Source organism: Pseudovirgaria hyperparasitica (genome assembly GCF_010093815.1).
Source record: "Pseudovirgaria hyperparasitica strain CBS 121739 unplaced genomic scaffold EJ05scaffold_2, whole genome shotgun sequence".
In the NCBI taxonomy this organism is placed as follows: Eukaryota; Fungi; Ascomycota; class Dothideomycetes; order Acrospermales; family Acrospermaceae; genus Pseudovirgaria; species Pseudovirgaria hyperparasitica.
Window position 1 is genome coordinate 1,198,696 of NW_022985550.1, and position 20,490 is coordinate 1,219,185.

Below are 20,490 nucleotides of genomic sequence, written 5' to 3' on the forward strand. Positions count from 1 at the left end.
AGAATTCAAGATGAAGTAAGATTTGATCGAAGACGCGGACTTTGCTGTGTGTATGTGTACGGTGATCGTCTTGATCAGTTTCTGGTCTACTACTAATTTCCACTGTTGTGTGTGTGTATCGTATCTACCATCCCCCTCCTATACTACTCGCCAGCCCAGCTACACGCTCGACATCGCTGACTTTCTTCGCTTTGCCCTTCCTGCTGTTGTTGCCGTTGTTGCCGTTGCTGCCTACATCACTCTCGACCTCGCGATAGCTCGTGAAGACGAGCTTGTCAAGGGGTATCTGCGTGACGTCCGCCCAATGCTGCAGTACCTCGTGTATATACCGATGCGAAATGCCGTTTACTACTACGTCTACCTCGGAATTCAGAATCTCGGTTGTGGCTAGATTTTGTGCTCCGCCTCTTCCTCTTCTTGTATCGGCGTCCATGTCTACATCCACATCCATAGAATCTCCGGGTCCAACATCGTCCCTGTCCTCGCCTTCTGACGAAGACGACGACGACGACGACGCAGAATAATACGCCTCGTCGACGCGGGCCAACCACTCCTTTTGCTCTTTCACGCCTGGCTTGACCTGCACTCCTTCCATACCACTCATACCATCCGCAACACCCAGACTATTATCTCCTCGTACATCCGCCACCTCACTGACTTTGATCTGACCCCCGCCATTCGTGCACCCGCCGGGACAAGCCATGACCTCTACATAGGCGAACTCATCCGCCGCGCCAGCCCCACCGCTATGCGACGACGATGATGCAGCAATCTGACGCGCCGCGGCCCCCGGAATACGACTTGCGCGCTTCGGCTTAAGCCGGCGCACGAGGTTTTGGATATTGCGGAAGCCGTAGAAACGTGCTGTTTTGAGGACTGTAGCGCCGGTGGCGCGGTCGACCAAGGCGTGTTCGAGCACGTCGGCGTTGCGACCGCGCGACGTGGTGATTGTGAGGTGAGGTGAGGTATGTGCTAGCGTGGACATTATGTGGTGCAGGTAGCCGCCGGAGGAGCCTGCGGCGGGAGAGCCATTGGCTTTGGGAGTTGAGGGGAAGAGAAAGGAGGAGAGTATTGGATCGGGAAATGGGATATGTGCGATGGGAGTCAAGGGGAGAGATGAAAGGGAGATAGAGCGGGAAGCGGCAAGGTGGACGAGTTCGCGAGCGGTGATGACGCAGTCGACGTCACGGACCGGCTGATGTTCGAGTGTCTGGGCGGATTGGGGGATCCAGGATGCGGATGTGAGTTCAGAGCGGGAGGCTTCTAGTTTCTTATCGAAGCAGGGCATTATAGCAAGGTGCCAGATCCTGCTTGGGGAGATGTTGAGTTTCTGGCTCAGGACTGACTTGACGAGCGTGCCAGCTAGAGCTTGGGGGCTCTTCAGTCTTGATAGATGCGGGAGGACGTATGGATGTGTTTTCTCGGCATAGCATATCCATCCAGGACACGCAGACGTCAAAATTGGTTTCTTGGGTGTGTCGGAAGAACAGCGTAGGGACGCCTGAACCTCGTCTGCAGCGAGTACGAGTGCTGCTTCTCGAAGGGTGTTGGTATCGAGTACCCAAGTGAAACCACTGCGGTATGTACCACCGCTCTTCAGTCCTTGAGGGCCCGAGAGAAGTTGCGCCACCAGATTACCAGCCTGTCTTTCCGTTATATTGTACGTCGCAGCAAGGCTGGCACGGGCTTGTGGACTCATACTCGCAACAAAGACCAACGATTCTGCATCTGATATGCCTACTGTAGTGTTCACGCCATCTAGCGCTTTCCCCGTCCCAATGACCCCTCCGTTCACCAGGCCTCTTTTACAGTCCTCAGCACTTTGTGCTAACTCTAACGACGGATGTGCGTTGAGGGTATTTGCAACCTCAGTATGACTTTGGAGGCTCACGAGCACTGCTTCAGCAGAAGTAACACATCCTGAGCAAGCAAGGCAATCGGTCAGAGAAATCGAAGCGGGAGGCGCATTCAAGGCGGCGACTTTATCTTCGGTAGTGACTTCATAAGGATTCTGGAGTCCGCAATCAGCATCGGACCATGACTTTGAAACATTAGAAACGGACCTCATTACTTGTTTCCTTAGGAAGAGTCTCTATGGGTTTTATGCAAGCAACGCCGGGCGAAATGAAGTCATTCAGATCGTCAGAGGACAAGATCGCGCTCATGGTGGGATGCGACCGGAACAAAAGGCACAAGTGGGATAGACAGGAGCGCTCCGGTCATATACAAAGGATTCAGTGTCCGGCACTGTAAGTAGAAAGATGGAAGAGCATTGGGGCGACATGAGGGATCAAACGCGACGAGTAGAAGCGAAGTGATTATAAACGCAAACAAATCAGACCAGGCGATAGCGGAGCGGAGAAAGAAATGTGACTTGATGTGGCGGAATCTGGAAACATGGCAGCTGGGGCCTCTTTGAGGCATCAAGGCAGTATTTTAGCCTTCATTAATTTCACCAAGTCACACCGCGTCCGCAACGTCCTCTGCACAACCACCACTTGACTCTCGACTCACAAACATATCAAAGACACGCAACGTTCGAATACGCGCAAATATGTCTGGCTACCAACCCACGTCTGGACCGGCTTTCAACGCCCAGCCCACGAACAACAGCGAGTACGAAACCAAGCCGGTGAACTACGTCTGCGGCGATTGCGATGCGACGGTGTCGCTGAAAGCTGGCGATGCTATCCGCTGCAGAGAGTGTGGGCATCGTGTACTCTACAAGATGCGGACCAACAGGTAAGGTCAAGCTGGCTCAGAATGAGTCGTGGTGTTTTTTAGGCGTGTTCTGTCAAATTTGCCTGCTAACATGCCTCCTTAGAATGGTTCAGTTTGAAGCGCGATGATGGCAAATAGGGCGGAACATTGATCTGGTGAATTCACACGGCGTATAATACGGATGATGGGAAGTTGGGAGTCAAGGCGCATGTTTTCAGGTTATAGCTGAACAAGAGAGAATGCAGCGAGTAATCCTGCAACGGCTCTGCTATCACTGTTAAGCCATAAGGACTATCTCTACACGATCAGGAAACGTCACGAGCCGAATGATTTTGAGGCAATCTCCTTGGTTGCATTGTTTCATGCAGCATCTACATGACTGCTACATCGTGCGTCTAAACCGCGCTCAACCATTCATAATCCATTCCTTCGTTTCGTCGGCTCCAGCCGAGTAGTATTGACATGCTTCCCAACGCCCACACGAATAATCTGAAAATGCTAGGCTCGCTGCAGTCTTCGAAGACAAACATGTAGAGTAATATGAGCAGCTAGAAAGCATTTCACAATCGCCGTGCTAAGAGCACTATAGCTTGGTAAGAAAATGACATGAGAAGTCTTTCAATTCTGTTGCTGTTCACTCGCTTCTAATTTCGTTCCTTTGATTGGTGCGTTCGGCGTCGGACAAGTCTTGGTGCACTCAGGGAGCTCTAGAAGACCCCCGGAACCATATCTAGGATCCCCTGAATGCATCAAATCGCTTGTAGGTGTATCCAATAAACGGCAGGTTCATCTCGGCGGCCGCATCCTCACCTTGCTGCGCAGTCTGTGCGCGGAGGACCGCGCTGGTGTCATTCTGATCGATCTCGTCGATGGGAAAGTACTGCGTGTCAATGGCGGACTGTAACTTGGGCTCGAAAGGCGCGCGAATGCGTCGTAAGCCGTCCCATTGCACGCCACGGAAGAAAGGGTGTTGCTTGATTTCGTGGGCACCACCGATACGCCCAAGACGATCATCGGCTGCGCAAATAAGCCTTGACATGGCGTCAGTATATGGAAACCAACTCCACAAACTCCCACTCACCTTCGAATAAAGTCGAGAGCATCTGGACTTAATTTGCAATCGGGAGGAAAAGAAAGATATCTTTGCCATTCGACGATCTTGCGATACGTGTCTGGTGGCTCTTCCGCACAGAAAGGTGGCCAGCCAACCAAGCACTCGAACATGATAGTGCCAACAGACCACCAATCGCAGCCAAAATCGTATCCATTGCCACTGAAAATTTCAGGTGCAATATAATCGGGAGTTCCGACCGTCGAATATGCAAGCTGTCGCCTCGACTTGCGCCAAGTATTGATCTGCGTCCGATTTGAGACGGTCAGCTGGATCTGGTCCAGATTCATGGAGTTTCGGTTATCGCGTGCTGACTTGTGTGCTCCAGCGCCTGTCATCAAGGTTTTATAATACCCAGCATCATGTTCTTTGTGAAATCCTGTAGACAGACCAAAATCAGTGAGCTTGATGTGACCTCCTCTATCAAGTAGGATATTGTCTGGTTTGATATCACTGGGACTTGTCAGCCATGATGAATGTACATTAGGTGGCTGTTCTTACCGATGTATAAAGCCAAGCTTATGAACAGCTTCTATAGCCAAAGCAATTTCAGCCATATAGAATCGAGTTATATCTTCCGTGAAGACTTCATACTTGATAAGCATAGTCATGAGATCACCACCAGGGAGGAACTCCATAAGCATGTACAGGAATGTGTTGTCCTGGAAAGTGGTGTGAAGCTTCACGACCCAGGGACTATCAGATTCAGCAAGGATATCACGTTCAGAGCGTACATGAGCCAGTTGCTCTTTCTTGAACTTCAAAAGTTAGTCTCAAAAGTGTCATGTTGATATATAGATGCCCATACCATCTCGGATTTGACAAGTGATTTCAGGGCGTAGACTTTGCCGTCGTTTCGACGCTGCACAAGCTTGACCTCACCGAATGCACCCTTGCCAATGATTTTCAGGGTTTGGAAATTCTCAGGCTTCTCCTTTGTGCGAAGGAAACGCAGAAAGTCAGATTCGGCCTGCTTCATCGCGAGACGTTTCGACTCTTTCCTGTTGCTGCTGATGCTCGGCTCTTTCATAATATGTTCGAGCTCCAGAGCTCTAATTCCAGAGTCAGTATCTCTGTCACGTTATTGAGGCAGGTTACCAATTCACCTTTGGTTACGATCACGCGCGCGCTGCACGCTGTCTTTGAAGAAGGTGCTGACGAGGCCAGTAGAGACTTTTGCTTGACGCACAATGTTATCCCCGTATTTCTCATTGCTCTTATCCGGAGGCGTTTCATCGTAGACTGAAGGCTGGCGGGGCATGGGAAACTGCGAGCCCATGTAGCCGCCATATTGTTGCTGTCCAGTCGCACCAGCAGTCCTCGGTCGCTGGCTACTCGGTGAAGGCTGTCGTCCGTACGGACTGCCTGATCGTGCAGCTCCACCGAGGTGTTGATTCGACAATTGATGAGCCAGACCATTCGCCTGCTCGTGGTATCCACCAGCGCCACGGTAGGCAGCTCCAGGTTGCTGGAGGTTAGCAGGTTGCTGGTACTGTGACGGATAACCGCCACCACCAAAAAATCCCTGACCGTACCCAGGCATATTCTGTTGTGCTCCCCATACTTCTTGTTGACCGGCCTGATTTGGAAAAACGGGCTGAGGAAAGGTAGAAGGGGTCGTAGGGAAGGCGCGTCCCTGGTCTGGAGCGAAGTTGCGATCCTGTGGGCCGAAATTCAGATGAAGGCGGTTCGGGTCTCTATTCTGCTGTTGTTGTCCCTGTCCCTGGCCATTGTAATTCATGGTGAATGTTCAAAGCCACTAAGAGCCTGCGAAGAAAGAGGTGTCAGTGTGTTTAGAGGCACAACTCAAAGAATGGTACGTACAGCTGATGTTTGGTGCTGCTCGAGTATCCTCGCGTGTCTGCCTGCTCTCTTCTGCCGTGCCAACGAATGCGCCGCACCCAAGAAGCGGTGAACGGACGATTGCAGATCAGGTAGAAGGAAAGGATCCAGACCGACAACAACACACAATTTAGGACTGGAGGAGGTGAGACCTTGCAGAGGAAGCAGGAGTCTACCTAAGGTAGTTCAGAGTCGTTCGAAGTGCACTAGTAGGGTGGGGTGAAGCTTGGGAAAAGGAGGGAGTGGAGTGTTTCAGGCTTGCTCCCAGCAGAGAGACGGTCTGGCCTGAGTCGCGGGCTAATACTGCGTACAAAAGGGGGTGCGAGGTATTTCTACACTCACATAAGCCGACTACGTTCGATCATGACTTGATTTCGCTGGCCATCCATACACTGAATCACGAGTCTGAGGAAAGTGCAAAGTATCAAAAGTAAAGCGTTCTCTATCGTTCGCATGGCGCGGCTGTTTCGTATCGATTAATGCATTATTAGTCGCGACGACTTGTGTGTGATAGAAAGAGCGGGTGAATCGATAATATTTAGTGTACCGGCCCAGTCTGTCCGAACCGCGCACGAACACTACGCGATTTTACGCTCTCCGCAATGATGGGGTACGCATATACCAGCCCTGTCGTGGTACTTCTAGGAACGCTTGTCAGCATGTGTGGTGCTCCAGTTTAACTGGAGCAGGATCCCTGACTACTTGTTGCCCAGATCTAATACTTTATCGGGCCTAGTATATATTCTTTACCAAAACACCTGCTGCCTAGACTGCCTTCATGCCTTTGTGCCTTGATGACAGTTACAGGAGCCCGTCTTCACCTGCACCCCTCCACATTGTCAGCCATGAAGTAATCTAAAATGTTGTAGACTTCCAGGAACACGCAGGTTCATCGATCTTCCATGGGTGCTGGCGTGACAATACGCAGAATCCGCGTGGAACATGGTGTGGCGTTTCCTTCTCGGCGTTATCACAACCACCAGCACCTAACCTCGCCACACGAGCCGAGGCCGCCTGATATAGAAAACTGTCATCAACGTGGAAGATCAGACTAGGAACGGATACGCGCGTAGCTGTCATTAGAATAGCGGGGGTCAAAATTGTCAGAAAGTGGTACGGAATGGACGCCGGCACAAAGATCGCCATACCACTATGCCTTGACTGGCAAGTTTGGGCATCTCCAGCCCAACATCACAAAGCCCAAATAGTCCTACTAAAGCACCAATCTGCCCGCTGCTCTTTCTCAAGATCCTGATACTTCATTCTCCACTGCTTGGATGCACGATTCTGACATCCATCTCTCCTCTCGTCCTCCCTCTATCCTCCCTTCACTCGGCTACAGTTATTCGCAGGCTTGCAGATCGACCGGTAGACACCCACCGTCATCTATCAAACCATCACCAACGCAAATAGCATTCTCTTCGAGTTCCTGTTACCGATTCATCTTCCCGAATCCTTTCTTTACTTCCCTGTGAACATTTGGGTCGATGCTATCATCACGACAGCCTGATGATAGAATTGGTTCAGCATGATCGATCATATGGTCGATCATGCAAATGAGAAACTACATTTATCATCAACATGTCGACGCATCGACCACAAGCGTTATTCCAGCAGATTAGGCACTTTAAATAGTCAGTAGTACCAACAATGTCCCGAGGACTCTTAAACGATTTGATACTTAGTTTTCACGTCAGCCGTTGTGTTAGATATGCAGAGGGAACTTTTGTCTATAGTTGATGTTATCGTGACCATCTTCACTCTACCAATATGAACAGGCGTTTTCATTGGAAGCGCAATAAGTTCCACACTTAGTTCAAACTTCTTTCTTTTGCAGGCCTGGTGGAAGCCTCGAAACGTGCTTCTTGAACAGATCCTCTGCACGTTTCCAGACTGGCGCCGAGTCCCGGTCCTTCAGGGTGAGAAGGCTTTCAAGCAGACCCTGGCTGAACGCATCGCTTGCCTCTCTTGGCATCATTGATGGTAAGTGATCCTGTTTCTGCGTTAGGAGTGGGGTACTACATTATATGGGGAAACTCACAATTGCAATGACCGATAGGGGCAGTTCACTGCTGGGGACCTTGACCGGGAGCGTTGGCTTAGTGAAGGTCGTGAGGGTGTTGTAGATGGGTATGGGATTATGCGGATTCGATGTGTCACACGAAACATCGCATACAACAGTCAGTTTACGGTCTGGAGAAGAGAGAGTTTCTTGGTTCACGAAGGGCGGAATCGGATCGGAGAGGTAGATCTGCGCTTTATTAATTCGATTCCCTTCATGCTCAACGACAGTACCTACAGCATTGAGGAAGATATCGCTGTCGACGATTTCTTTATACGGTCCTTGTTTGTCTTTGGTCTCGTTGAGGTCCCACTTGGTCAAATTCTCGTCTGTCAGACCAGCTCTCTTGAACATGTCTGCAGCACCGCGCCCGCATCTTCCAAGCGCTCCCAATATCATCGCATGTGGCTTGCGTCCTGCAACCTTCTCGCCAGCTGCAACATCCTCCCGAATCTGTTGGACCAGCTCCTCTTCATTCAGATAGTAACCCCTTCCACTCGTGAAGTTTTCAACACTTGGTAGTGGTTCTGACGCGGGATGGGTTAATTGCCACGCCCACACCTTAAGTGCCAAAGCTGCACCCGCAAAGCCTGCATGATATCCAAAGGCGCTCACTCTCCTTCCCTGCTCATCTACCAGAAACTCCAAATCGTACAAGGTGCTGCCACCACGCGGGAAGCGGCCGAGCACCTTCTCCCATCCGCCTTGGTCTTTGTAACAATGGCTGAACTGTATATGGTCGTTCTTTAGAGGGAAGTCTTCTTCCGGGAGCTCTTTCAACCCGAGTATCAAGGTGCCCTTGTCTGCGTCTGTCCAGGTATGCGTATCTACGAGCTTGGCGCCAGCATCGGAGTATTCCTGGTCCTTGAAAATGCGTTCATAGGAAGGATCGGTAGAGGAGCGCTCGACATGTACTGGGTACCCAGCAGCGACAAGCTTGCCTACAACATCAGGAGAGAATGCACGATGCTCGTAAGGCCGTTGTTCTTGACGGAGGTGGAGGACAGGATAGGATGACATCGCGCTCGTTTGATATGATCGAAGCTGGAAGGAGGTGAGCTCAAGGGATTGGGCAATTTTGGAGACACCTGGAGTTTCAATTCGTCAATGAGTCAATCCGTCTTGGGTCAGGATGCGTTAATATTTTGGCGGGGTTGACGATTTGAGTCATAGCGGTACGTGAGATACTGGTGAGGTTCCATATTACGTAAGGGGAAGCAGAGCGAAAGAACTTAATGACTGGCTCGCTCAGTAGCTGAAATTTCCTTTCGTAGACGTTCATTGTCGCAGAACATAGATGACAAGGGCGGAACATATGTGACTATCAACTACGAGAGACGTGATGCAGCAATGGCGCACACCAGAGGTGATACCGTAGAACGCGAGTCATCGAGAAGCCGAATACGCAACCAGAGGTCGAAACAAATCACCAGAAATCTTAAACCCATGCCTAGCGATAACGAAAGCAGGGTCGATTTAAATATAACCCACGTTCAGCCCATTGACTCGTCTTTGCCTGCTGTCTTGGCAATTATGCAACAGCTATGCAACGCCCTAGTGCATCTCACAGCCTTTCATTGACCGTCTCCAACAACACTCATAATGCGTCTAATGAACGTTGGAACAGAGCTCCTGGAGATATTTGTCAGTGATGTTCCAGACTATGCTATTCTTTCGCATACGTGGAGGGACGAGGAGATCAGCTTTGAAGATATGCAGCAGCAGGCTGGACTTGAGCTCAAGAAAGGATTCGCCAAGCTCCGCAATTGCTGTGCTTACGCTCGTCGCGAAGGCTTCAAATACATTTGGATAGATACGTGCTGTATCGACAAAAGAGATCCCACTGAGCTCTCTGAAGCTATCAATTCGATGTTCCGGTGGTACTCAAACGCCGCGATCTGTTATGTCTACCTCGATGACTACGATGCAACTGGGCAAACTCCTCTTGAGAACTGTCGGTGGTTTTATCGTGGTTGGACCCTCCAGGAACTGCTTGCGCCTTATAGCGTTGTGTTTCTCGATTCTTCTTGGACGAAATTTGGGGACAAGTCATCTCTTCGAGAAAGAATTTCGGACATCACAGGCATCCCGAAGCGAAATTTGTTCGATCTGTTCGATCGGTACAATGTAGAGGTCAACGTAGGAACCAAGATATCTTGGGCGGCACGTCGAAAGACTACGAGGGTAGAGGACGAAGCTTACTGCCTTTTAGGTTTGTTAGGCATTCATATGCCTTTGCTATATGGAGAAGGTAAGAATGCGTTTATCAGACTCCAGGAAGAGATCGTGCGTATCAGTAACGATGAGTCTATATTCGTGCACAGTCAGTCCATCAAGCAACTAGATATTGTGCGGAGCTTATAGTGCATAGGGAACAAACACCTTTTTGCAGATGCCCCTGAGGACTTTTTTCCCAGTCAATGCTTTTTCGCCGACCAACGCATGGATTATCGAATCACTCACAGAGGGCTATTGTTCCAGATGGCCTTGTACTATGGCACAGAACGTACTGGTTTACATCGACTGTTCGCACCATTCAATTGCGGTCCTTCCGAAAATCTTCAATGGACGTTGGAGCTTATCGGTCCAGGCCCTGAAGGGTACATCACTTCGTCGGGAGAAACAAGAACATCCTTGGCATTGCAACCAGGCACATCATTATACAAAAACCCCAGTCTAAGGCTCATGGATTATCCGCGCGATGATCACGCAGACCACAAATCTCATGCCCACCTCACGACTACAATGGACACTAGCGATGGCTTACGTGTAGCACCAAGTTCCATCGAAGGTGTCATGAAGATGCAATCATTCTACATCGAGGCAGGTAGACGGGCTGACGTATACAAACTCCACTATGTGTATGATATACAGACGTGTAGCAACGTGAAGCTGGAGTATGCTGTACGTGTCTTCGGTAATGGTCAACGTAAAAGCCGTCGCTACAGATTATCAGGCTACCATCGTCCGGAATCTGTTGGCCGTCTAGGCCACGGCCATACTTTTGCGTATAAAGCGAGTGCGGGCGTCAAAGTCAATTTCGTCGTGTTTGTCTTTCAACAAGAGGACCACAGAGGCCCACATATCTATATCGAAAGCCATCCGTATCTGGTGGAGAAAGTAAGGAGTATAGCTAGAGGAGCTTTGCAAGAATATGATGCAACTGCATGGGCGGACGCGACTCCAGGGTTTGCTGAATTATCGTCCGGAATCACAGTCGAATTGCACCCGGGACAAGCTTCTGAAGACACGGTGAGAAGACTTTGCCTGAGTGTATGCGCACACCCTCGCACTTCTGACTGTAGCGGCACATTTCGAACGAACACGCCTGAGGATTCTGTTACAGACGAGAAAATGCCATCTCTCTTCTTTCTCACTGCTTAATTAGCTTTTGAAAACTAACGACGGATGCCTATTTTCCGTTCGCTCTCTCGTCACTTCATCCAACATCATGCTGTTGGCATTCATAGCGCGGCGGATCACATGACTGGTTCCTACTAACCTTCACCCTGGAGTCGACCAGGCAATTGTTCTGCCTGGGGCCAGATGCTAACAAGGTTGTCAAAGCAGGCCCACGATAACGAACTGCCTGCTGACTAGATCATCTCATCTTCCCTTTTCCACCGTGATTGTATCGTGCTTGACCGACGCTTCGAGGATATGAGACTCTAGATTATGTGACTTGCTGTAAGCACGATATCTTCAATCCTGTTTTTCACTATTCGTAGTAGTGCCCGTGATATGTGACCTGGGCTATGATACGATAAATCCATTATCATGACTGCCTCGCAAAGGTAAGTCTACTTAAGCATATACTTGCTGCACTGTTCATTCAACAGCGTCTTTAGACCATTCTCTTCCATATCCTTATATATAGTAGCAATGGCCAGCTTTGATTTTCCGTCTCACAAGAGTAAGTCGGCGTAAGTCAGGGGCACTAACCCAATAGCGAGGCCCCCTTGCGTCCGAGTATGAATCGTGCTGTCACATGTTGTCACAATCTTGGTTGCTTATGGCTTCTATAGGGTGGGAGAAAGGCACGTCGTCGTCGTCGTCTAAGCGCTAATCCTGATTAAATTGCGCTCATAGCTTACTGAGAGTATCCAATAGAAATCCATGCTGTATAGCGGGTAGATTTCTGCACTATTGTATAAAGTCACCACATGACGACATCATAGCCTGCATCCTGCTCTATGTGTTTCCCAATGGCGAGAACTCAGATGTCAAATGACGGCATCAATTCCAGGGACGTAGAAGAAAATATGGCTTTATAGTACCGATACCGACATCATTCCATAGAAAAGAAGTGTGACTAAGAACTAATCTCCGTCTAGTTATCTATCTCTTATCAGCCTAGCTTTTGTAAATTCTATTGCTCTGGAAAATATCGAGCGGTATTGCTATATCGCCCTGTGCCATTGTCTGGTCATCATTTATGTAGTGACTTATTTCTTCTCATTCCTTGAGACAAAAGGCTAATCACTGGAAGAGACTGCTAAAGCATTCATTGGACTGGCAGCTGAACCTGTAACAATAAATATGCATGTCGACCAGAAAGACTCAGATGGTAGCGTTATAAGCAAGAATCCGCATAAGATCAAGATCTGTCAAATAGCATGCAGCAATACATTGACCAGAGTTGCGCTTCTAGTGTAGCTACAAAAGATGAGGTTCCAGTACCAAATATCCGATGAGATAGGGAGATGATGCATTATATATCGAAGCTACGAATTCGTACATCGACACCGGGTACTATATTCTCCTTGATCAGCCTTCCATTCAGCGTGTCATTGCTGTCGACCCTTGCAAATGCATCCCCGATCGTCTTCTCGATACCCGCGGCCACATGTCGTTGAGCAACACGTGTTCGTGCAACGTCCTCGTCCACATCGACAAATACTCGGAGGTCCATCAAAGGTCCTATTCCACGCCATATGGGTTCATCCAGAAGAACGTATATACCCTCGATGATAACTATGTTTGTGCTTGTGGGTATCGATATTCCATCCTCGACGGGGTCTTTTGCGGCGTGGTCGAATGATGGAGCGAATATAGGTACCTCGTCTTGACTGTCCACATACGTCGTGTCAACTTCCGTGTCTGCCCAGGCCCGGAGTCTCTGAACGAAAGCAAGGGCGCCGGCAGCATCGAATGTCCAGGGTGCACCGCGACGACGATGTGCTTCTTCCTTGTTCGGCATTTGGTCGAGAGCTGAACGTGGGAGGTGGAAACCATCCAAGCCGATGGATATTGCACGAACCGGAAGCTCTGTTTCCAGAGCGTCCTGTGCGTCTGTGGAGATGGATGTGCTTTGTTCATTGATTAATTTGACTGTTTCGGTTGCGATTGTTGTTTTGCCTGATCCAGGTGGACCTGCGATACCAATGAGTGTTCGATGACGTGGATTTGTGTGGGCGCATTCGATAATTGTGTGTGCGAGTTTCAGATATGTTTCTTGCATGGTATTGAGCTCCACGGGTACAAGTATCGTGCTTGTAAGAAGATGCACGATGGATAGATAGATAGGCTAATCATCCATGGCCGAAACGAGCGCCCGGTGTCCGTCGTCTCGAGGTGGGGGTGGGGGAACGATCCTTGATCCATGGATCGTGGAGTCACGCAAAATTGTATGCGGACAAACTGTGCATGACTCGTGTAATCTAATAGTTATGCCTCTCGAACTGTGGATGGAAGCATCTATATCGACGGAGAGCTCTAGCGACGGGTAGTCTCCTATTGCACGAAACGGCAGGTCTTGTCATATTATTGAGACGTATGCTGTGTTAACTACACGATATCCTACATACCAATATCCTTTTCATTATTTCGAGTATGCAAAAACACAGATCATGATCTTAATTAGCAGAAAGATTGGGCTCCGGACTACTTGTTGAGGTCTAGCGGCTGTTTGATTTATGCTGAAGTTTGTTTGATTCGACGAATCAGAGTGCACGTACAGGTTACTATTTCTGTACATCACAACTGAGTGAGCTTGCATGCGCCGATGAGACAACTTTCGCAAATACACCCCCAATTACATAGATCAGTGTGTATCCAATTCGGCTGCTTGATGACTTTGTACAATTAAGGTTTTCGTCATTCATTAAATTAACAATCGCTATAAAACAGAGTCAACATTACTCGCGCTCAATATCGATAGCACAGCCTTCTATTCTGCGTCGTCAAAAGCTCTTCTACTTTGATATCGCTCGCCAGTCCCGCCATATGCAGAAGGTCAGTGACTTGCGCTCCCGGCGGTATCACACCATCAAGCTGGTCCTGAGTTCTGATGCCTGCATACTCGCGGGTGCGCACTAAGGGTGACTCCTGCTGCCATAGCCACCACAGCCGATCAACCTGTGCATGGTGCAAGAAGAATAACGGATCATTTGGCGCGGTTGCTGGACTCATATCGCCTCCAAGCGCTGCATGAATCGCACCGTGAGGCCCGCTCTCCAGTGCTATGCGGAAGCTGTCGTAGTCTTGGCTCTGCATCACTTGCTCGACTGCGTCAGGCGTATAATTCGGCGATAGCATATCGCCAGCATCTTCGCCGCCGGCGTTGAAGGTACGTAAAAGGCAATGAGGCTCGGCGTTGTCTCCGAAGTAGGGGAGCTGGAGATCCTTCAGAGGGCCGTCAGCGACGCAGCGTTGGGTATTTCCGTCCAACTGCATCGCTTTATCGGGAGAGCCGTTGCCACCGAAACCGTTAATGGGGGAAAACACGGGCGAGGATGGCATGGATGCTACGTCTCGTGTCCAGTCCCAGTATGTCGCGACGCCAGAATAGCCACAACCTTTCAAGGCTTGCTCGTATATGGATATGAAATAGCGATGCCACGGAAGGAATGACGCGACAAAATGTACTATACGGACACATTAGGGATGAAGAGAAAACAAATGGCTGAATATAGCATACTTTCGTTGGTAAGCTTGTTGTGGACCCAGGGAAAGTCGTCATATAACGAAGTGGACAGCCCTATACTTGATGGCTTCTTCTTCATGCATAGAACGGCGGCGACATAGCTCTTGCGGTCTGCGCGACTGAGATCTCTCCACTCCCTGCGTAGTTGAGGCTTCGTGCAAGTTCCCCTTGATTCATCCAGTGGTAGAGCCAGGGCAGTACTCAGGCTGAGCAGCAAGAGATTGAACAGGACGGCGAAAAGCATCTTCGCGACGTAAAGCGAGGACAGAGTGGGACGAGGCTTGCACAGATTTGAGAAGGTCGGTGGAGGCAAGTGAAGAGTCTTGTATGCCAGCCCGTGGCTGGTATTCGGAAGTTATGAATTGATATCGAAGTCTTGACTCGTCCGAATGCCAACACTAACACCTCAAATCGTGTCACAGCATAGTTAGTGAGACCTCCGAGAACACAAGATCAAAGATATTCCGCCTCTAGCGGCGTTGTGTTCAGTCATGTAGATGGCTTGGATTAGATAGCGATGATGTTCCTAACAAGCAGTTAATCTAGCACCAACTGAAAATATGGATGATTCTTCATCCACGTAGCAGCAATCTCGAACCGACCTGCGAATGTACCAAAAATCAAGAAGTACTGAACTAAGATACCTGAGGAACACTGCTTGTTACTCGGAATACTTTTAATTTGAGGTGGCGTGGTGCCAGATTTGAGGTGGCAATTCGGAAGATTTGACGTCGCTAGATCTGATCATTAATAGCGGCTCGGTGAATTTACTCAATTCGGGAACTTTCATGTTTATGCTCGACTGAGGTGTCGTGCCATGGATGTTCTAGCCTAAAGACAACAATAGAGATCCGCTCACTAAGTCATGAGCGTACGGTCTCTGAAGGTAGAACTTAGATCGCTGTTGGGTGCACACCCTGATGAATTGCTTCAGATTCTTTTTTACGATCGCAAGCAACGGCTCTGAAGCCCAATAGTCTGTAATCGTATGAAGTGAGACTATGTGGAAAATCTTCAAGCCCAGACTACGCCAAGTAGATTTGGTATCATAAGGATCATTTAAGGTCGTGAAGTCCCATGAACCGAAACGCCAGCTTTCTGTCTAATCTCATCGAACCAGTATCGCGTTGATGACTTTGCACCAGTATTTCCCTTCCCATTCAATCGGAGTCTCACCGATAAAGCGTGCGTTAGGTCTCTCCTCCAGCCAGGCTGCGCCAAGAGAGACTCGATTAAACCAGTCACGCACAGCGTCGTCAACATGTTCGCCGACTGGAATTATCACCCCATCTGATTGCCGTACAGCTGGTTTTGGTGGAACACCTCGCATGCGCAGTAACATTACCAGCACATCACTGAAACGCTCTCCCTGTTGGCTGTAGTAGGGAGGAGCCTTGTCAAGCGGCCAATGCTTGGATACAAACTGTTGTTCGCTCCCCAGTAGGGTGGTTCTGAGCTCAGCTGCCGCGTCTGCAGGGACACTGGCTGTATCGGTAGATGTTTCATTACTCGTAATTTCCCACGTTTTGAAGTACCAACACATACGCTCAACACACGCCAAGAGGACGATTGAGACCAAGTAGGTTTCAAAAGGCTTTGCTTGCTGCCTCTGGAGTAGCCGACGCTCAATGTCATTCATAATTGATTTGGAAAGTGTGGCAGCACGCTTCTCAGTGGCTCCGAGTAATTGAAGCGCAATTATTTTGTAAGACTCGTGATCTTCTGCTGGCGTGATAGGGAGTCGATTAATTGACATTTTCGAGTCGTTCTCGATATCAGAGTCTGTTATTTCAACAAGGTTGGCGCAGGCTGGAGTCGATGCATTCAGTGATATCTGCCATGTAATGTTTCGATTTGCGAGAATTGTCGTTGCGACCCACAATTCAAGGGACCTCATTATAAGATCATCCATTATAACGTCATCCTGATAACATGCGGTATTAGAGTAGAGCATGGCTCATATCCCATGATGAACTCACCTTAAGATCCGTGCCAAACCCGGCTAGAGTTGACAAAGTGATCTGCATGAACCCAGAGCTTTCAGTTTGGTGATAAGTCTGGGCAAGTTTGCGGATGTATTGTTCCATCTTGCCCGCAAGGTCGTCAGTATCTGCGTCAAGGGCCGCAGGATCACTGGTATCCACTGTACCGTCAACTGTAGTACCAAAGAGAAGAGGATCTAATGGGGTTTTGCCCTTTAAGGGCAAGAATGTTACATATGTCGTAGACTCAGGTATATGTTTGACCTCCATCCGACCCGGAATCTTCTGTAACTGGCTTTTGACATTTCCAAGAGCGTGAAACGCCAAAACGGTGTGAAGTCCTGTACCGACGTGTCAATTGCGATGGACTTGGTTGCTTATCATTTATTCACCTGCAGAGTATAGACCAAACTCTTCTGCAATCCTAGTCCGGATGCAAGGGTGCCTCCACAATCTCGCACTATCGACACTGCTACATGTACCGCAAGGTGTCTCACCAGAACACTTTGAGATTAGTCGCTGTCAAGAACCTGACATGGTTGCAAGCTCACAGGTTTCTTAAGCATGCGGCAACGGATACATGCGCCTCTTTTCCTAACCTCCTGAACCTCTTTGCGTCGCGTATCTGAGAATCGCCCCCGGACTTTGTGTTTCCCAGGCTTTTGATCGATGCTGAAGTCCGTGGTGAAATGTGTCTGTGAAGCACTAGGTTTAAGCATATTAGACCCTAGTTGCGTTGGCGTGGTGACTGCCTTAGACTGTGTTTCTGAAACAGACACTGGTCCGGGGTTCGTTGTTTCTGTTAAAGATGGATCTATATTCTGCAAGTTCGTCCATAATGGTCTACCTGTGGCAGGCAAGTTGAACTTATCTGACAGGACTACGTTGGGGTCTGTTAGATCGGGCATAAGATTCTGGGCAGCAGAAGCCGTCATCATCAAAGTGGGAGATGACACGCTAGAGGTGGATACTACATTGTGTCCCAAAGGTGGGGCAGAGGGCTGAGGAGAATCGTGTGCAGTCAGAGTACTGTTGGACTGTGGGAACAAGGGGGGTAGACTGGAGACATCTAGAAGCTATCAGCTTATGTGGATAACTCATGAGTAGAACTCTGAAAGGGAATATACGCTGCCGCAAAGTTTCGAATTGCAATCCGAAATCCGCGAACGTTTCTTGCGGCTGAGTTGGTCCATGCGCATTAAAATTCTGTTCCTTATGGTGTGTGTACCTACCGTGGCGATCGGTCACTCCAATCGTGTTGAGGTCAGACCTAGAGTCGTCTGACACGAGGAAGTCTTCCAGGAGAGTTCCACCATGTTCACCAGTATTACGAGAATGTTGTTTCTTTCCGCCTCTAGAGCTCACATGTTTTCCTGTGAGATCCAATTGTTGCCTTGAAACCTCTGCTAGTGCCTCTAATCCAGACATGCTCTGCTTCGGAGTAAAAGGTAGCCCATTTTGGATTGCAATGGAGGGTCGTCTGGTTTCTGGAAGCTCTGGAAGATCATGGAATTGTAAAAGTGCTCGTTGGCGGTCGCTAACGGGAAGCGCAGGACATTTCTTGGTTAGATGATTTATGAGGCTATCAATTCTACCCTTGGGAAACTGGAGAGCTTGTCAAGACCTGATCGCCAGAGAATTTTGCTTCACCAAACCTTCTCTCCGCAGGACTTGCAAGTGTGCTGGTATCGATTGCTCGCGTCCTCCAGTTTAGGGCCGCGCTCAAAATACTCTGTAATGAGTTGATTTGGCTTGCGGCCCATACTGTAGCGATAGCAAGGGCGAGGCCGTCAAGCTGCCGAATTCGCCTGGTTGATTGTAAGTAATTGAAAAATGTGTGGGACAGGTTCTGCCGTTCTAAAAAGGCGGTGGCGCGGCGGGCGGTCGGAGATTGAGATGTCCAGGTGCACACAAGACAAATTAGATTTGTGGGTGTGCTACTTGAAAATGGTGTGTCCTTATTAAACTCCCAAAGTGTCCGAAAACCTCGGTCAGTGAACATCTATTTGCCCAACGTTGTAATACCACAGTCCTGAATCATGAAAATAGTCGTTGAATTAACATATCAATTGCAAAGTATCTTCTTCACTAACCTGCTCTGGTCTATCATATAACAATCCCTAACAAATACTTGGCGACTGAGTGGAAAGTCGTACAAGTGGAATTGTCATCAACTGTAACAGCGTAAGGAACGTATTTCCTTATATTGAAGTGACTGGTAAAATTATTCTAGCTAGAACTGATGCGCTACGCACTACATTTGATTGGTTCTAAGTATCTATGCCATAGAACAGTCCTGGGAGCCAATATCATTGGGACTTCAGGTTGTCTTTGACAACTGGTTGGTGACTTCGGTGAAGTTGTGCCATTGCTGAAGGGCAGCCCCGCTGCTTACGGCCCATCGTGCTCGTCGAAGGCCCTCTTTCCAGCGGCGACCTCCTGGCCCAGTTTCCGTGATTACATTACCATCATCTCCTTCACCCATGGAGCTAGAGTCTGAGTCGCACAGGCCCGAAGCGACAAACAGGGCTGCCGTGTTGATTAAGACAAAGTGAAGGATTGGATCATTTGGTGGTATCTCTCCTCTCAAGATTCGCATCAATATGAGGGCATTTTCTTCTGGCTCTTTTCCAGGGCTGACCTGGCTAAGAGGATGTCGAGGGAGCCCAAAGTCGGCCGGTTCTAGCATGAAGTGCTCGATATCTACAAGCGTCCTTGGTGGCGCGTCGTCATCACTCGTGGTATAGTCGTCGTCCGCTGCATCCTGAGAGCCTTTAAAATCTGGATTTGGTCGCTCCACTAGTTGCCAGCAAAGGGTGCGCCCGGCGATACTAATCTCATCTAGATCCTCCTCTCCGCATACAACCAATGCTTTCTTTGCACCTGCCATCTGGAGAGCTTCAGCGAAAACCCCTCCCATATCTTTACGAGCAACCCCGATGACACGGGCTTCGATGAGATCTTCGAGGGGGTTAGCCAAGGGTCCTAGGAGATTGAAAATAGTGCGCCAGCCCAACTCCTTCCGAATAGGTGCTACAAATCTAGCTCCAGGATGGAAAACCGGAGCGAATAGGAAACAGTAGCCCGAGCTCTCGTATACCGCATGAACAGATGATGGAGTTACGGCAGATATAACTGGCGCATTCGGTTTCGTCGAGCTCAAAAGATCTGCAGAGCCTGACTTGGATGTCGACGCACGATTCCCATGTTTGGCGATCATCAAAAGGGAAGAGGCGAGAATAGACGATGTAGTGCTGATGTTGAAGGTATTATGCGAGTCTCCTCCAGTCCCTACAATATCGCACTGGAATTCTTAGCATAAAGAGTAGATGATTGGTAGAGAACGCACAAGTCCCCCTCTATAGTTCCCCTCCTTTCTACCTTTAGTCTTTACCAATTTCGCCAGTGACTTTGTGTCTACTGGAGAAGAAGCATAACGCATTGCAGCAGCACACTTCCCAACTACATCTGCTCGTCTGTCCCAGCCTGTGAAATGAAGTGCCGTAAGGAGTGCTCCCGTTTGCACAGGCGACAGACTGTCTGTGAATATGTGTGCAATAGCATATGCAATCTCGTTTGCGGTCACGCCTTCTCCATCCGGGGATGGCCATAGACGTCGGAGCAGCGGTGTTATAGAAACTTTCGCATTTTGCTCCTCTTGATCAGAATTGATGGCCATAGTCACAGCCGGCGTGCCTCCACGAGGGTCAATTCTGTGTAGTTGGAGCGGAAAGATCCCATGCGCAGAAGAAGACGATCATGCGATGCTCTGCTCACCTTTTAATGCTCATGCTCGCTGTACGATTCGAGTCATAAAGGGTGGGTCGGGACTGATACGCTAAAGAAA

General features: G+C 49.1%; 9 protein-coding genes across 9 annotated transcripts; 2 read left to right on the forward strand and 7 right to left on the reverse strand.

Moving 5' to 3' along the window:
- Positions 1–15: 15 nt before the first annotated feature.
- EJ05DRAFT_535246 (iron hydrogenase) lies at positions 16–2,368 on the reverse strand. The gene is made up of 2 exons (XM_033749237.1): positions 2,064–2,368; positions 16–2,011 (listed from the first exon to the last, which is right to left on the reverse strand). The coding sequence occupies exons 1-2, from the start codon at positions 2,163–2,165 to the stop codon at positions 125–127; spliced, it is 1,989 nt and encodes a 662-aa protein (XP_033604388.1). The 5' UTR covers positions 2,166–2,368; the 3' UTR covers positions 16–124.
- Positions 2,369–2,554: 186 nt separating this feature from the next.
- On the forward strand, positions 2,555–2,859 carry EJ05DRAFT_496825 (uncharacterized protein; the record flags this gene model as incomplete). Its single annotated transcript, XM_033746456.1, has 2 exons — positions 2,555–2,742; positions 2,835–2,859. The coding sequence occupies 2 exons, from the start codon at positions 2,555–2,557 to the stop codon at positions 2,857–2,859; spliced, it is 213 nt and encodes a 70-aa protein (XP_033604389.1).
- A 592-nt stretch (positions 2,860–3,451) lies between these two features.
- EJ05DRAFT_496826 (serine/threonine-protein kinase cot-1) lies at positions 3,452–5,573 on the reverse strand (the record flags this gene model as incomplete). Its single annotated transcript, XM_033746457.1, has 5 exons — positions 3,452–3,752; positions 3,803–4,285; positions 4,334–4,590; positions 4,641–4,884; positions 4,939–5,573. The coding sequence occupies 5 exons, from the start codon at positions 5,571–5,573 to the stop codon at positions 3,452–3,454; spliced, it is 1,920 nt and encodes a 639-aa protein (XP_033604390.1).
- A 1,582-nt stretch (positions 5,574–7,155) lies between these two features.
- Positions 7,156–8,921, reverse strand: EJ05DRAFT_189898 (Formate/glycerate dehydrogenase catalytic domain-like protein). The gene is made up of 3 exons (XM_033739671.1): positions 7,974–8,921; positions 7,716–7,925; positions 7,156–7,667 (listed from the first exon to the last, which is right to left on the reverse strand). The coding sequence occupies exons 1-3, from the start codon at positions 8,754–8,756 to the stop codon at positions 7,491–7,493; spliced, it is 1,170 nt and encodes a 389-aa protein (XP_033604391.1). The 5' UTR covers positions 8,757–8,921; the 3' UTR covers positions 7,156–7,490.
- Positions 8,922–9,338: 417 nt separating this feature from the next.
- Positions 9,339–10,100, forward strand: EJ05DRAFT_491497 (HET-domain-containing protein; the record flags this gene model as incomplete). Its single annotated transcript, XM_033745985.1, has 1 exon — positions 9,339–10,100. One exon carries the CDS (start codon positions 9,339–9,341, stop codon positions 10,098–10,100), a length of 762 nt encoding a protein of 253 aa, XP_033604392.1.
- Positions 10,101–12,370: 2,270 nt separating this feature from the next.
- EJ05DRAFT_472889 (phosphoribulokinase/uridine kinase) lies at positions 12,371–13,245 on the reverse strand. The gene has a single exon (XM_033743273.1). The coding sequence runs from the start codon at positions 13,195–13,197 to the stop codon at positions 12,448–12,450; it is 750 nt and encodes a 249-aa protein (XP_033604393.1). The 5' UTR covers positions 13,198–13,245; the 3' UTR covers positions 12,371–12,447.
- Positions 13,246–13,577: 332 nt separating this feature from the next.
- On the reverse strand, positions 13,578–14,905 carry EJ05DRAFT_507553 (monooxygenase; the record flags this gene model as incomplete). The annotated part of the gene is made up of 2 exons (XM_033747931.1): positions 13,578–14,602; positions 14,656–14,905. 2 exons carry the CDS (start codon positions 14,903–14,905, stop codon positions 13,884–13,886), a joined length of 969 nt encoding a protein of 322 aa, XP_033604394.1. The 3' UTR covers positions 13,578–13,883.
- Positions 14,906–15,769: 864 nt separating this feature from the next.
- On the reverse strand, positions 15,770–18,406 carry EJ05DRAFT_496831 (uncharacterized protein; the record flags this gene model as incomplete). The annotated part of the gene is made up of 6 exons (XM_033746458.1): positions 15,770–16,585; positions 16,641–16,984; positions 17,036–17,147; positions 17,195–17,712; positions 17,771–18,248; positions 18,299–18,406. The coding sequence occupies 6 exons, from the start codon at positions 18,404–18,406 to the stop codon at positions 15,770–15,772; spliced, it is 2,376 nt and encodes a 791-aa protein (XP_033604395.1).
- Positions 18,407–18,786: 380 nt separating this feature from the next.
- Positions 18,787–20,461, reverse strand: EJ05DRAFT_472891 (anthranilate phosphoribosyltransferas-like protein). The gene is made up of 2 exons (XM_033743274.1): positions 19,993–20,461; positions 18,787–19,947 (listed from the first exon to the last, which is right to left on the reverse strand). Exons 1-2 carry the CDS (start codon positions 20,320–20,322, stop codon positions 18,964–18,966), a joined length of 1,314 nt encoding a protein of 437 aa, XP_033604396.1. The 5' UTR covers positions 20,323–20,461; the 3' UTR covers positions 18,787–18,963.
- Between the last annotated feature and the right edge of the window lie 29 nt (positions 20,462–20,490).

Coding starts and splice junctions, on each gene's coding strand:
- EJ05DRAFT_535246 (XM_033749237.1), bottom strand. CDS start 2,165: ATGAGCGCGATCTTGTCCTCTGACGATCTGAATGACTTCATTTCGCCC. Junction 2,012..2,063: donor CTAAGGAAACAAGTAATGAG/GTCCGTTTCTAA, acceptor TGCGGACTCCAG/AATCCTTATGAAGTCACTAC.
- EJ05DRAFT_189898 (XM_033739671.1), bottom strand. CDS start 8,756: ATGTCATCCTATCCTGTCCTCCACCTCCGTCAAGAACAACGGCCTTAC. Junction 7,926..7,973: donor GCGATATCTTCCTCAATGCT/GTAGGTACTGTC, acceptor AATAAAGCGCAG/ATCTACCTCTCCGATCCGAT. Junction 7,668..7,715: donor CCCTATCGGTCATTGCAATT/GTGAGTTTCCCC, acceptor ACGCAGAAACAG/GATCACTTACCATCAATGAT.
- EJ05DRAFT_472889 (XM_033743273.1), bottom strand. CDS start 13,197: ATGCAAGAAACATATCTGAAACTCGCACACACAATTATCGAATGCGCC.
- EJ05DRAFT_472891 (XM_033743274.1), bottom strand. CDS start 20,322: ATGGCCATCAATTCTGATCAAGAGGAGCAAAATGCGAAAGTTTCTATA. Junction 19,948..19,992: donor GGAACTATAGAGGGGGACTT/GTGCGTTCTCTA, acceptor TAAGAATTCCAG/TGCGATATTGTAGGGACTGG.